The sequence below is a fragment of the Herpailurus yagouaroundi genome, unplaced genomic scaffold, assembly GCF_014898765.1.
Source record: "Herpailurus yagouaroundi ecotype Mexico unplaced genomic scaffold, PumYag 199, whole genome shotgun sequence".
Lineage (NCBI taxonomy): Eukaryota > Metazoa > Chordata > Mammalia > Carnivora > Felidae > Herpailurus > Herpailurus yagouaroundi.
In genome coordinates, this window is record NW_024412430.1 from 13,930,191 (window position 1) to 13,946,070 (window position 15,880).

The 15,880-nt window shown below is 44.2% G+C and overlaps 1 protein-coding gene across 1 annotated transcript in view; it reads left to right on the forward strand.

Annotated features, from left to right (window-relative positions):
• Positions 1-15,880, forward strand: part of SMARCA2 (SWI/SNF related BAF chromatin remodeling complex subunit ATPase 2) — a 185,551-nt gene that overhangs the window by 17,069 nt on the left and 152,602 nt on the right. Inside the window, exons 3-5 of the mRNA XM_040449259.1 lie at positions 1,405-1,534; positions 8,179-8,565; positions 15,770-15,876. Of these exons, the coding sequence (XP_040305193.1) occupies positions 1,405-1,534; positions 8,179-8,565; positions 15,770-15,876 (624 nt within the window). The remainder of the gene's footprint in view (positions 1-1,404; positions 1,535-8,178; positions 8,566-15,769; positions 15,877-15,880) is intronic.

Below are 15,880 nucleotides of genomic sequence, written 5' to 3' on the forward strand. Positions count from 1 at the left end.
CCTCGCTTCCCCTCCCCCCCCCCCCCCCCCCCCCCCCCCGTTTATACTCATTTTTGTTTCATTTTCTTTTGCTTTGCTGAGATTTTTTTTTTTTTTTTTTTTTTTTTTTGCCATCCTGCTTTTCCATAATCCCAGCCCCTCTGATGATGCCCTGCGTGGGGACCTGTTTAAGCGCCTAGAGTTCACACCTGCTGACCAGATGCCTTCCCTTTTTTAGAGTCCTTTTACAGGCAGCTTTGTTCCTTGTCTTTCTCCTCCTTCTCCTTCTGAGATTCAGCTTTTCGCTTTTCAACATCGCTGGAAATAAATAAACAAGTGGCCTAAATACATCTGCTTGTGTTGCCTTGATTTCTTCCCTATTATTACTATTTAACAGACTCAGAGACACTCTTTATCCCAAATTCTTCCCATTTTTCTTCTGAACATCCTCTTTATGGTAAATTTTTCCTCTTTTCAAGTGCGCGCTTTTGACTCTGCAGAAATTAACTTTCCTTTCTGTAAAACTGCAAACACTCATACTTTCTTACTTGAAGTCATTTGGTTTCTATAAACTCCTGGAAATCTTTCTTTCAGGCTGTTCTGAAAATTGCTCTTCCAGTGTGGGGAGGAATAGACTTTTCCTTTTTTTTCAAACACATGCTCCGTTGCCCAATTCTGGATTGGATTAATGTCAGCTCAATGGCTCTTTATCATGTGCCTGTTACATACGAGGCCTCACGTCCTGTGAACAGTCCCTGCGTTCTTAACTTTTTTCCAAACTCTGCCTTGAAACGTTTTCAGGACCTCTTCTCTCCAGGGTATAGCTTCGTCCATTGGACCTTCCTTCCCTTGAAGTAGTCTGCTCCACTGCGGCTGTTCCTCTTTTCCTAACTGCATGGAACTTTCCGATTTCGACTTTTAAACTTTCCATAGTCTTCTTTCCTCTCTGATGGGGGAAAAAAAAAAAAAACTTACCAAAAAATAGACCGTCACAGATGTTTCAAATAGTCTCCCTTCTGACTTTGCACTATAACTTCAATGTACAACAGGTTTCAAAACTTACTTAAAATGGTTTAGAAGAATAACTTCTATTTGTCTCCCTTGTGAGCAGGACTTTCTTTTTATCTATAGGCTTTTGACATTACAAAAAAAAAAAAAAATCCAGCTGTTCACAGCCTTAACTTTGACTTGCAGATAGTTTTGTTAGCCCTGTTGATATAGTCTTATTTTTTGTCTCCGTCTATAAAATATATGTAAGACCTATAATGATACAGATAGTCTAGGTATAAAAATAGATGTTTGTCATGTGAGCCAGAGAAAATTGTGCCACAATTTTGAAGACTTTAAACATGAGGGATCTTCAGGGTCCGACTACATATTTTGTAGCTAAAGTGACATCTAACTGACGTCCTTGACATGTTTCAGCCCATGGATGGTATGCACGACAAGGGGATTGTAGAAGATATCCATTGTGGATCCATGAAGGGCACCGGTATGCGGCCACCGCACCCAGGCATGGGTCCTCCCCAGAGTCCAATGGATCAACACAGCCAAGGTTTGTGTCTGCTCCACACCTGACATTGGCTCAGTTCCATAGCCTTTCATCTTTCTTATTGGTTCTTTAATTTATTTTTTTTAACATTTATTTATTTTTGAGAGAGAGAGAGAGAGAGCGAGTGAGCATGAGCAGGGGAGGGACAGAGAGAGACGGAGACACAGAATCCGAAGCAGGCTCCAGGCTCTGAGCTGTCAGCACAGAGCCTGACACGGGGCTCGAACCCACAAACTACGAGATCATGACCTGAGCTGAAGTCAGGTGCTCAACTGACCAAGCCACCCAGGCGCCCCTCTTATTGGTTATTTTAATTGTGGTTTCCAAAGAACGTGTCTAAGGGAGATCGAGTCCTGCTTCATTTCCCCCTTCCCCCGCCAGCACAACTATGATTTATATGGACAGTTTTATTTCCAAAATGCTAATAAATTCTACTAGCCACCCTGTGTCCCAGCAGTCTACAGAGTGCTTTGTGTACTTTATGCAGATTCTTTCTCGTGATCTTGTAAGGTAAATTAGGGCACCCCAGTGGTACAGACGGGAAGTTAAAGCTCCGAGAATTTACCGTGTTTTCCTAAGTTTACACATCCAGTAAGTGACGGGGCCAGAAGGAGAATCCAGGTCTGCCTCCAAATGACAGCATAGATGTGAAGGTAAGATGAGCCACCGTGTCCCTTGGATTGCATGCTCTTACGTTGTCTGTAAGGTGGCTTTTTTGTGGCAGCGGAATTACCTGTCCTTGCTGATGGGTGGCTGCATTAGTCTCCTGAGGCCGCCATAACAAATTCCCACCAACTGGTGGTGGGGTGGGGGTGGGGGGCAGCTCAGAACAATAGAAATTTATTCTCTCATGGTTCTGGAGGCTGGAAACCTGAAATCAAGGTATCAGCAAGTCCCTGCTCTCTCTGAAAGCTCTGGGGAAGAATCTTGTTTTGCCTTGTTTTCCTGTTTGTAAATTCAGGAAGCCTCTGGTGGCTGAGAGCTTGACACTGCTTGGCTTGTCGATCTCTCATTCCAATCGGTCTTGGTCTCCATGTGACATTTTTCCTGAGTGTCTGTGCCTGTGTCCAGATTTCGCTCTTCTCGTAAGGACACTAGTCATCGGTTTAGGGTCTTAATCCATTATGACCTCATCTTAACTTGATTACGTCTGCAAAGATCCTGTTTCCAAATAAGGTTGTATTCATAGGTTCTAGAAGTTAGGGCTTTAGCATATCTCTGCAGAGGACATAATTCAACCCACAATGGCCAATCAATCTATGGTATATTTCTCTTCTCCTTGGTGCCTTCTTCCCTAAGACATAGTAAAGATACCGCCAAGTCTTTGAGTACAATGTAACCTGTTTTCACAGTCATTTAATGATCATTTCAGCATGCAAGGGCATGCATTCATCTAGGACCAGTTAACCCTAATATGTTGATATATAATTCAAAGTTTGTGGTTTATGTGTTGGTGTGCATACTCCTTTGTAGTTTAATATATGTAGTCTTTTTCTCTATTCATGATCAGCCATCCGTCCATCCGAGGAGAGATTTTTTTGACTGAGGATTTAGAGAAGTGTGTTCACAGTTTTAACAGATATATAAATAAGCAAATCATGGAGGCATAGGAGTGTATCGTCATTAATGTTTAAGCAGGTTTTGAATATCCCAGACTCCGATCTGAATTTTGATGGCAGGCAGGTCTAAGGGTCACAGAGGACTCACCAAATGTTGACTACCATGTTGTCAGAAAAGCAGCCTGATTCATTGGGCCTTTTTGCAGTATAGGAAAAAAACATTTGACCCATTCGGTGTTCAAGAATGAATTTAGACAGCACTTCCAGGTTTAACATTTAAATATTAAGGAGCCAGGTGCGAGCCAGGTGCATTCACAGAGCCAATATAGACCTCGTTTGTACTGTCTGGGAGATGTAGACGAGTGACATTCAGTAATTCTCGAAGCCAGGTGCTTGTTCTCTCTGCTCCCAGCTTGGCAGTACCTCTAGTCATAGGGTCCGAGCAAAACTCCCAACACAAAACACTTCCGATGCGTGAACTTTACGTGAGCGTTTTTACTTTCATGTATCTTAGAAATGCTCTCATTGCTTGGTTCTTCTTATTCCGCTTGGAATCTCCAAGACGTTGGCACAGGATCTAGCACACAACTGGATAGATACCTAGTTAGTTTCATTAATGTAGGCAGAGAAGTGACCTGATGCATTCACAAGTCAACAATTCTAAATAGATACTAATTTTTTTATTTTTTTTTAAATTTTTTTTCAACTTTTTTATTTATTTTTGGGACAGAGAGAGACAGAGCATGAACGGGGGAGGGGCAGAGAGAGAGGGAGACACAGAATCGGAAACAGGCTCCAGGCTCTGAGCCATCAGCCCAGAGCCTGACGCGGGGCTCGAACTCACGGACCGCGAGATCGTGACCTGGCTGAAGTCGGACGCTCAACCGACTGTGCCACCCAGGCACCCCAATAGATACTAATTTTTATGTAATTTCAGGAAGTTCTAATTACTTGGAAACGTAGAGGTCTGCATTTAAATGGAATCAGAATTAGCACGTAATATTTTTCTCCAAACTAGCAAAGTGCATTGCAGGCTGGGGAATGAGTTATTTAAAAGCATAGTTTTGAGTAAAGTAGTATTGGTATAATGGAGTCTTATTCTATATAATGATCTAAAAAGAATTTAGACTCTGTAATAGCATGTCTCTTTAAAAACCCCATTGTAAAAAGCCATTTATAAACACACAGGTATAGAGAGGTGTGGCATTGATTGGAAGGCTGCCAGCTTTAACTACCTAGCAACATATTAGGTTATTTTAAGGTATTGGTTGAGAAGGAAAACCATTTCCTTCAATAAATACTGAATTGTGTACCTTATGGTCTCAATGATAACATTGTTTATTTTTAGTCCGTTGGATAGAAAAAGTCTTCCAAGGCAAGTATATAATACTTAATGTGTGTGTGTGTGTGTGTGTGCGCGCGCGCGTGCGAAGAGAAAATTCATATAAAAATTGGCACTTATAAGTTCAAGATTATTAAAAGGAGAGACGTGACTGCTTCTCTCTGAGGCAAGGTGAAACTGGGGAGATATTGGCCCTCGAAGACCAGGGAAGTAAAACTGCCACTTTTGGACCACTTTCGAATGAGCAAATCAGACTAGTTCAAAAAGAGTAGACTCCATATCGACGCTGGCATCTTGCAGACGAATGTATATTCACTCTCAGGCAATTTCCTCACCCCGTTTTCTCAACTGAAGATAATTACTAAAATATGTTATGTTGTATCATCATTTAGATTCTGTTTTTTCCTGAAGTTTTATGGAACGTAGGATAAAAAAAATCTCTCTCTCTCTTTAGCTGAAACACTGTCACATTTTTAACGTCATACTGTGATAGAATGATTCTATTACCATCCCCTGTATTTTCTGGGGGGAAAAATTCCCATCCCCAGTTTCTTCTTGTCACATTTGAGGTGAAACTTGGTTGCACTGACGAATTCTGGAAAATGATTTTTATTCCACTCTCAGCTTCTTCCTTAGTGAATTTGAGGTAAACTTAATCACTGTCCCTGATGTAACTGTCTCACCTTCCTCCCTTGCTTCGTCTTGCCTGTACTCCACAGTTTAAAAGAGCAATTTGGTTAACAGTTGAGTTTAGACTGGATCGTCTGGTGTTTTGGCCCATTGTATTAGGCATCCTGTGACTTATCTTGGGGTAAGCTATAATTGATGACCTGAAGAAAATAGGAGAGACCAGAAGACGGGAGACATATGACCCATTTTAATGTAGAAGGAGTATCCCTCCTACTATGAAAATGCCAGCAGGAAGTTTTTGGTAGCAGGTTTCTCCCTCTGTGGTAGGTAGAGGGTTGGCCAAAACGGTGTCAGGAGGCTGCTTCCTAATGAACAAATTCCCATTTTGCGCCAGCATTACAATGAAGGGGCAAATGTAAGCCTCATTAAGAAGGAAGAATGTTCGGGGCGCCTGGGTGGCTCAGTTGGTTAAGCGTCCGACTTCGGCTCAGGTCACGATCTCGTGGTCCATGAGTTCGAGCCCCGCGCCGGGCATTGGGCTGATGGCTCAGAGCCTGGAGCCTGTTTCCGATTCTGTGACTCCCTCTCTCTCTGCCCCTCCCCCATTAATGCTCTGTCTCTCTCTGTCTCAAAAATAAATAAAGGTTAAAAAAAAAATAAAAAAAAAAAAAAAAGAAGGAAGAATGTTCATGACAAAGTTAGGTGTATATTGTGGGTCCCATCTAAACCTTTTCTGTTTTAAGTGGCAGCATACTGGGCTGTACATGTCTGCTGGCCCTGGAGGCTGCTTTCAGGTTCAAGGGCATTTTCTTGGCCAACTTCTATGACTAACTAGAACCCTAGTGGCTGAGTGGTTTTGCATTTTCTTATGAAGTAGGGATTTGGAGAACAAGAGTCAGTGGATCCTCAGTGCAGGATTTCTCTGAATGGAGCTCTACTTCTCCCACCCTTTGATTGGACAGAACCTACCCTTGTCTTAGAGGATCAGATGAAATTTGTTTCCCTTGGCAATTCCACATACAAGAAGTTACATCCCTTTTTCCCCCTCTAGTTTTGCACATGGTGACGGTTGAGTCCCCAGTCACTGTTGGTCAGATATTCTTGGGCCTCTGTGATCCCACGTGGACGCACAGAGCTGTTTCAGCCCAATCCCAACGTGGGCTCAAACACAAAGCAGATGTCTAATAACCGCGGGTGTGATGACCTTTATGATAATTGTGACTCAAGTACATTTATTAAAAGGCAATGACCTTTAATATTTTATACTGTGTCTTAGGACATCGGTGATTTGATTAATTAGCGCTTAGTTTGAATTCGGGACAGGCTTTAGGATTGCAGGAGGCCGCCTTGTTCCCTCCTTCACTTCACCTTGGGTCTCCCTGCAACAGTGCTCGGTCATATGTTTTTCCAGGAATTCTTTGGCCGGGATATGCAGTTCATCTCCTGAAAATGAGTTCCTTGAAGTATTTTATGCATTTTTGACTTTTCTTCCCCAAGAAAAGTATTCTTAAGTTTCCCGTGTAGATCTCTTATAAGCCCAAACAGATTCCTCTCATGTTTATGTCATATTGTAAATGGTTCTAGAAGGATTGGTGAGACTTTCGAGTCTCTAACTTATTTTTTATAAAACCAGATTAATATTAGACGCTGGAGAGAACATGTACACATTGGAATCACACGGACTTTGGTTTGAATTTCGGAGCTACAGAGATCTCATTGTGTGACCTTGGGTAACTCACTCACACTCTGAGCCTCAGTTTCCTTATTTCAAAAAAAAAATGAGGTGGGGTGCCTAGATGGCTCAGCTGGTTAAGTGTCCCACTTTGGCTCAGGTCGTGATCTCACGGTTCATGGGCTCAAGCCCCGCATCGGGCTGTCTGCTGTCAGCATAGAGCCCCCTTTGGATCCTCTCTCCCTCTCTCTCTTTGCCCCTTCCCCACTCATGCTCTCTGTTTCCCTCTCTCACAAATAAATATTTAAAAAATACATAAAAATAAGAAAAATTTGAAAACGAGGGGACAACACATAGGCTCTGAGGATGTTGTGGGGATTAAAGAAATAATGTGTACTCCACTCCTATCCTTTTAATTCTCCTTACCATGTCTGTGCTCCCACTAGCCTAAAAGCCGCTGGCCAGATCACCATGTTGCCTTCAGCTGACTTCAGTCCCTCTTATCCACAGCTAGAAGAGTCCCTGGGGACCAATGATCCCCCAGAGTCGTCACCGGTGACATAAGCAGTGACTGATGATCCTGAGAGTGTAAATACCTCAAGTTTCTTCCTCCCCCAGCTCCCTGGGATAATTTGGAGGCAAGTTATTTACCTTATGTCCCTGAGCGTCTACCAGAGATTAATCTGCAGATACCCACTCTAGCAGCTGCTGTCCCTGCCTTATGCCACCTTTTTATACCCCTGCCAGTATCCCCGCACCTTTTGCCCAAATCACTCACACTCAATCCTTCCATCAGGCTCTGTTTCGAGGGAGCACTCAACTTGGGTAGTGCCTACAACAGTGGAGGCCCTCAATAATTGTGCATAATAATAAACCAGATAATCATTTGCTGTCCTCATAAGAGACTCTTCATTCCCTTTTGTGATATCGAACCCACCTCCAGGTTTTGTTCTGTCAGTTGAAGCCAGTCTGAATGTATACTGCTCTCCCCTGGTGCCTTTCGTTTAGGTATATGGCAGCCACTGACAGTTTACCTTCTAGGACACATGCGGTCTTTGATCACTCGACATGTGGCTTCTACTCTTTGAGGTGTGTTGTGACTTAGTATGAAAAAAAAAAAAAGAATGAATGTAAAATATGTCTAATAATTTTTATATTTTGAAATGATACTATTTTGGGGTTTGTTGATGTCAGTGAAACATTATTAAAATGAGCTTTGTTTCTTTTACCTGTTAATGTGACTCCTAGAAAATTTTAATTTGTATGCCTCTGGTGTATAGAAATTTGATAATTCCATGTACTTCTGTGATTATTGAATGGTATATATCCTACATTCCTCTAAACAGGCAGTGCTGTTGCAGAAAATTATCCCAGTAGCCAGGAATGCCTGGCCCACGGGGGTCACTGGGGGCAGCGTGTGATCTCCTCTCCTGTTTTATTCCAGGCTACATGTCGCCGCACCCGTCTCCGCTGGGAGCCCCAGAGCACGTCTCCAGTCCTATGTCGGGGGGCGGCCCGACCCCACCCCAGATGCCGCCCAGCCAGCCGGGGCCCCTCCTGTCGGGCGATCCGCAGGCGATGAGCCAGCCCAACAGAGGTCCCTCGCCTTTCAGCCCCGTCCAGCTGCATCAGCTGCGAGCTCAGATTTTAGCTTACAAAATGCTGGCCCGCGGCCAGCCCCTCCCCGAAACGCTGCAGCTTGCAGTGCAGGGGAAAAGGACGTTGCCCGGCATGCAGCAGCCGCAGCCGCAGCCCCAGCCGCCCTCGCAGCCCCAGCCGCAGGCACAGCAGCCGCAGCAGCAGGCCCTTGTTAACTACAACAGACCATCTGGTAGGTTAACGTGCCACCCAATGAATAACGCGGTGCTCCGGCTCGGATAAGGACTGTTCCGGGTGCGCAAGCGCTGGGTCGCCCGAAGCCCAGGGCTGACTTAGCCCTTTGTTGTACCTCGTTGGCTGTCGTGTCTTCCTTTGCTCACTTGCCCAGGATCCTTGGGCTCCTGTGCCGTAGAGTCTGAGGCAGGAGGCGGTGTGTCCCCCGCGATTCTGCATTCTCTTCCAAGAGGTTCAAGGTCTGTCGGAAGCCCGTGCACACACCCCCCCCCCCCCCCAGGTTAAGAGCCCTGCACGCGGTGCGTCCCATCGCCAAAATGCGCCCCCAGAATCCGGTCCCCGCGAGCCATCTTAGGTTGGTTGACTTATTTATTTCTACCCGGTTTGTCTTGCGAAAAGCATTGAGGGAGGCTTCCTAGGAGCACACCTGCAGTAAAATCATGATCAGGTAGGAAATCAGAAGCAAAGGGAATCGAAATCAGGGTCAGGGAGGTCAGGGACACGGGCCGACAAGAGCTCCAACGGCTGTTGCCTCCGAGCAAGTGGACTCTAGTTTCCGGGCAGTCAGGAAAGGGGTGGGGTGGGGGGGAGGGTCTGGTACCAAATCTTCACCGTTCAGAAGCAAGTAGCTCACCGGAGTCTCAGAGGAAAACGCAGCGTTTTCTAGCATGAGGCAATAAAATAGATTCTCCGGGTGGGATTATTTTTTTAATTACCGCTATTATTATTATTATTATTATAAAAGACACTGCGTGACAGGCATCAGTGACATTTGTTCATAATAAACCGAGTAACAGAATCCACATGGCCTATTTCTTATATATACCCCGGCATCAAAGCTTAAGCTGTGCTGTTATGTAACAGGTGGAGATGAGATAGTCCTTTCCAGGGCCTTCTGGTGGTCTGGCTTGATCCTGCTGATAGAATTCAGAGGTGCAGGAGGCTAGGGGATGAGCTTCCACGCACTTTATTTTCTCTGGCAGGCTTTTTTTGTTAACCACCAGGTAAGCAAAGAGTTTATGGTTTTGTCCTGATTAGAGCTTTGAATCCCTGGGAATTTTGAATTCCCAGGGTCTTCCTTGACGTTGACATCCTTCCTGCGAATGGTTCCCTCTCCTTAGGGCAGGCCACGACATGCTGATTCCTGCACACAATCGGTGCAGAAAATGGGTACTTTTTCTAGGTTTGGGGACTGAAGTAGTATAGAAGAGTTCAGGTGATGATGATGATGATGATGAAGTACTCTGTCTTCGGAGTTTGTGTTTCTCTTCTGGTAGGGATAAACTCACCTTGTTAACTGTGGTTGTATACTTAGGAATGGATTTGAAAGAGTAAGAAAGGATCATGTCAGATTCAGATCATTTTGTAGTGACCATGGCGCTTTGGTAGGTGAAGGATCCTATGGCACTGAGCCTCTAGGGTCTGCAAACGTAGATGAAAACCACGCATAAAATGGTAGTTTGCATATTTGATGCATTTAGAGGTTTTAAAATGGCATAACTCCAGCTCTGGGGAAGGCAGCCAGATGAAAGAAAGAAATACACGCACGTCTCTGGGTGCATAGCTTACACTTAGGGCACACCTACTGGCATACCTCGTGCACCATGCTCAGCGATGAGTACTTTACATCCAGAACATGGCGGGTCGGGACTCACATACCAGCAGCCTGACCTCAAGAGCCCATGTCTTTTAACCGCTGCCCCGTACTGGCTCCCTCATCACAACAGAGCTCACCACCAGGGAAAGAACCCCATCCCAAACTCTGTGCACCAGATGCAAGCATTTTACTCCTGTGTGTGTCAAAAGGAAAAACATCTTCGCTCCTTATGTAGAGCCTTTTAACTTGCTCTTTAGACACAACGTCAAGGAAATTGGCACATCTTGATAACCCACATCTCAGGGCAGTTTCCAGCAGAGACGGAGTGACAGGAATCAGATAGTTAAGCACCTCCCAAAAGGTAGTGGTTTGGGACCCTGTCAGTAGGCACCTGTCACCGCACCTCGATGCATGTCCTGGGGTGCCATCTCATCACAGACCTCCATGAGCATTGGTATTTTTTTTTAATGACCTACGCTCAGCAGGAAAACATCCCAAAGCCTCCCTTCAGAAGGCAGGAAGGCAATCAATTCATTTCAGATACCTTTTCACCCGAAGTTCGAATAAGCAGGCCCAATGACAGAGCAGAACTTAGGGAACGAAGTCGTGGTTGTGTGGATGCTTGGGAAGAGCAACCACTCCATGCCCCAGTTCAACACAATCCTGAGTGCGCTTTCTGGACCCTCTCCAGAAGAGAGGGCTCCGTGTCTTTTCTGTCTCCGATGCTTGGGCCTGCCCTCACCAGGCCCCTGTTGTTGGGAGGAACTCATTTTATTACTCACCACTCATGTCTCGTGTTTCTAGAAAGCAGGCTTCATTACAAGTGAAAATATTAGGGCAGGTAGTGTTTCATGCCAGAGAGGGGCAAGGAGGCCATGGGTAACTTTGGAAGAAATAACCTGTTAACAGAGCAGATCCATTTCTGCCGCTGGGAAGGGGCTTACACCTGACATTGTTGCAGAACTTGTCCCCAAATCTCGGATTTTAGAGGGAAATGACAATCTTCCTTGACAATGACTTTTTTTGTTTTTGGTTTTGTTTTTTGGTGGGGGTGGGGAGGAGGTTGGCGTTTAGGACAAGTCAAAAGAAGAATATTTTTTCCGGGTTAATATTATTTTTCTTGTTACTGTTTACCTCCATCCCTCCCTAATTAAAAAAAAAGTATTGTGTATAAATCGCTCTACTAATATTTCAGGAAACAATAAGTTTTTAAGTATGTCCACTTACCTAGAGGTAGCTACGATTCCGTGTTTCTTTTGTCCCACTTTGTAGCGTTATTCATGTGTGAGGAGAATCTTTTTGGTTGAGGTGGTCTGCCTCAAACCTACTCCAGAGTTGTAACTCACCCAAAGTGGCATATATCATCATAGGCACCGCTGGAGAATTACTGGATGACGGCAGGAGTTGTGCACTGAACAAATAATTCTTCAGCCTTTGCCTGCTGTGGGCTCTGTGCAAATGTAACCCATCATCTCCCTTTTCATTTTGATTTATTTTTTTATTTTATAGAGACTAAAGCAAAATTAAAATTAGGAACTGTAATAAAAAAGGTTTTTGGGGTGTTTTTTGTTGTTGTTTTATTTTTTTATTTTTTGGTGTATATGGAGTAAAGGACCTTACGATAGAAAGTAAAAGTTTCACTGCCAATTTTCTTTAGTGCCTCTCTCCTGCTTCGCCCCTCCTTTTAGTATCTAAAATTTCTAGGTATCCTCAATGTAATAAATACACTTCATTACATTTTTTTTTCCAACCCACGGAAACCACTTAAATCCCTATTTAAGGCACAGAATATTGAGTAACTATCCTAGTGTGCCAGAAGACAGTTCTGAATGAACAGAAATTCTGTACATGCGAGACTCAGGTATTTTCATAAGTTTGTTTCCCTGTTGTTTTGTTGTTGTTGTTTATTTATTTTGAGAGAGCGAGTGGTGGAGGGACAGAGAGAGAGGGAGAGAGAGAATCCCAGCAGGCTCCATGCTGTCAGCATGGAGCCTGATGTGAGATCATGACCTGAGCCGAAATCAAAGAGTCAGATGCCACCCAGGCTCAGTTTCCCTGTTTCATAACATCAGGCATAGGGATCCGTCCGAGAACGACCCCCCCCACCCCCGACACACACACACACACACACACACACACACACACACACACACACACACCTTGGTTGCCCTGGGAGACTCTCAGGGACATCAGGACATAATACATCTGCCTAGATTTCCAAGGTGGGAGCTCAGGGGAAAACAGATATGTTTGGAGCCTTGGCAACTAAGCCTAAATTGTTTATGTTGGGGGGCGGGTAGGCGATAAGATAGGGAATGTAATTTGTTTTGCGTTTGAAGATACCAGGGAGAAGTCTTATCGTCTGGCAGACCACGAGTGTCTATTGCAGAGATGGTTTCTGTCGATAGGAAGCCCAGCCAGGCAGGCACCTCAGGTGTGGAAGCCGCCTGCGGGACAGGCAGGAAGCCTGATGAACAGGTAGTTACATTCCAGGCACGTCCAGTTGCTGCAAGCTGCATTCAGTTCCCTGGCCTCTGTAAATAGAAGTTGTTATGTAATCTATTGGAGGGAGGGGGAAAAAAAAAAAACAGGCCCACGCAGTAAGTGAACTTGCGGTGTTTAGTGAGGAAAGGAATTTGCTTGTAAGTGGCTCTGATAGCAGATTAGCAGGAAGCACATGGCAGGCTGACTTATCTGTGTATTTGTGCTGAGTTGTTGTAAACTGTAGAGGCATTTTGAAGTTTGCTGGAGAAGAGCGTACTCCCAACGTTGCTAGCTAATACGCTACCAAGTTTCCTAAAAGGCCTTTCTGTTGCCATGGGGTTTTTCTAGAAAGCTAAATTAATTCAATTACACTTCTTAACCTTTGTGGCCGTGGTGGTGGTAAGAATGACAAGAGCAGAGGGTGGAATCTACATTATCTCATTGTACCTCACGACCACCCTCTTATCCCCATTCTGCAGATGAGAAAACCGAGGCACAACTTGCTCAGGCTTACGCCACCAGTAGGTGGTAGAGCTGAGGTGACCTGGGAAGATACAGGGTGTTTTAAACGTGCCCATTTCATTCACAGCAAACCGTCGTACTTTTCAAATTGGAGATTGGAATATGTAGGTTCACGTTGGGGTCTCTCCCTGCTTCTCAATTTTAAGGGTCAATCAGCCAGGTAAGAATGTCTTTGGACTTAATGGATTAAAGAAGTCTAGTCTGGTGCGTGCGTGTTAGACCTCATTTTGAGTCATAGGCTAAAAATGACCAGAAGTGGAACCAGGGATATCCGACATGCTCTGGATACCTTCCTTTGCTGAAATGTGGCTTTAAAAATAGTGACTTGAATTTACCTCAAGGAGTCATCAGAGGCTTCTGCATAGGTATTTGCCGGCTATCGGCTAAAGAAGAAGGCTCCCAGAACGGGTGGAATGCGTAACCCCAGTGCCCTGTTATGGCTTTTGTTGATGAATTATTTAAACGTTGAAAGGAGGAAAATCCCTTTCAGAACTGAGTGTAAAGTAATTGTTATCACTAAGACCCAAATTTTGTTTTTGTTCAAGTTGGTAGTGTTTTTAGAGGGCTTCAAATGTATTCAGTTGATTATTTAGTGTGCTTATACCAAGTCTTTAAATATACCAGTTTCCTGAGTCTACTAAGGAGATTTATAGAATCACAGAGAATTAAAAAAAAAAAAAAAAAGAATCAGAGAATTAACATAACTGTTAGAAATCTCTGTCTCCTGTCTTTGGACTGGATCATATCTAAAACAACCCCAAGGGAAAATCTACCCTGTTTTAAAGACCTCTAGGGAGAAAATATTCTAGAACGTCCCTCCATAACTCATTCCCATGCTTAACGACCCTGAGATTTAATGTTTAGAAATTGGTTTCTTATGTATGGATAAAACTCTAAATATAAAATATTATGAAACGCGATACATTATGTAAAAGACTTTCCCATTCAGAAAAAAAAAATCAGAAAGTACTTAGATGAAAAGAATCTCTTTATTATGATAGTACTGTCTACAATGCTTAAAATAGAAAATTTTTAAAAATGCATTTTTCTCTCCAGAGTTTTTCATCCCCCCCCACTAGACCCAGGGGCTACAGATTGCCTCAGGATTATGTAGCTCTATGTATTTTGGAAAGTTTTACCTAATTTCACAGGGAAGCGGAAAGAAGAACAACAGTAACACCACACACACACACACACACACACACACACGCGCTCATGTATGTGCCCATGCACACGCACATATGCCCACACTCACGCACATGCGCGGGCACACACACACAACACACAGTTTCCTAAGCAGTTTGCTCTATTTTCCTAAGCAGTTTGCTCTAATTCCTCATGTCAGAATTTTTGCTGGCACTCTCCCTGCGTTGTCAGTTGAAGCCCATTTCCAAACGGTATTTGCTGGAAATTGAATAAATATGTCTCATCTTTCATAATGTGTGTCTTTGTATGGTTAATTATTAAGGGGTTCTGAAGTATATAGACTATTATTTGGTTGCCATTGAATGATTTTTTAACTTTTCTTAGAGAAGATATGGCAAATACCCAGAAGAATGCAGAGGTTTTAACAGCTTAGTGAGCTTTATTTCTTTTCTTTTTTTTTTTTATTTACTAATTCATCTGGTAGCATTGCTAATCTTATTTATAATTTTGAAGTAAGTAAAAATTTACCTAGGAGGAGAGAGGGAGAGGACTTCTTATTTTAGGTCCATACATAGCAATCAATGTAAACTCCTGAGGTTTAATGTGGAAAATTGCATTAAATTAAGTTATTAAATGCATTTTGATAAGCTGGATGATTACATATCCCTTTATTCTGTTAGCATGAGAAAAATGCTCTCTTGAATCTTAATATTTACTACTTTTTATTAGGTGGGATGAGTGGCTCCCCCCCCCACCAGACACACACACTGCAATGTTTTTAGAAACATTTTCTAATATGTAGTAAAAACAAAACAAAAACTTAAGTTCCTGAGATGCACTGATTAAGCCTGAAATGTGCTTTCTAGGTCATTAAGGAAAAATGTGTGCCCCTTTCAGCTCACATCAGAGGACTGGCCAGGCTGCTGGCTGTTATTTGCAAGGCAAGGGTTTCAACAGCAAGGCTGCTGCAGAACAAGACCGAGGTCTGCCTAGAGCCGCGTTTTTTTGGCGCAATTTGCAAAATGTGATTTTTAGGACCTCACCCAAATCGCATCTGACTGTTCCATGACTCCCTTGCTTTTCTGAACTCTTGAATGCACCTGTAATTGTAATTCTTTAAAAACAAAACAAAATAAAAAGCACTGTGGAGCTACATTAATTGCTGGGCCTCCGTTCCTTTAATCAGTTTATTCCTTTAGTCATTTATGGACCATTTCGCCAGTGTTCGTTAGTGAACGCCATTTCCCTATGCGGACAGATGCCAGGTTCTTCTTTCCTTTTCCGTCCTTTCCTCCTGCCTTCCTCCTCTTCCTCCTTCCTCCCCTCCTTCCTTCCCTTGAGACAGTTTACTTGTCCCCATGGCGGGTCCCCCGGGAGCAGCGGGCAGGCCGGGGGTGCGCAGGGGCGCCGGCCCGCCCGAGCTGCTGCTGCCCATGTCGCTCTTGTCCCGCAGGCCCGGGGCCGGAGCTGAGTGGCCCGAACACCCCGCAGAAGCTGCCGGTGCCCGCGCCCAGCGGCCGGCCCTCGCCCGCGCCCCCCGCCGCGGCGCAGCCCCCCGCCGCCG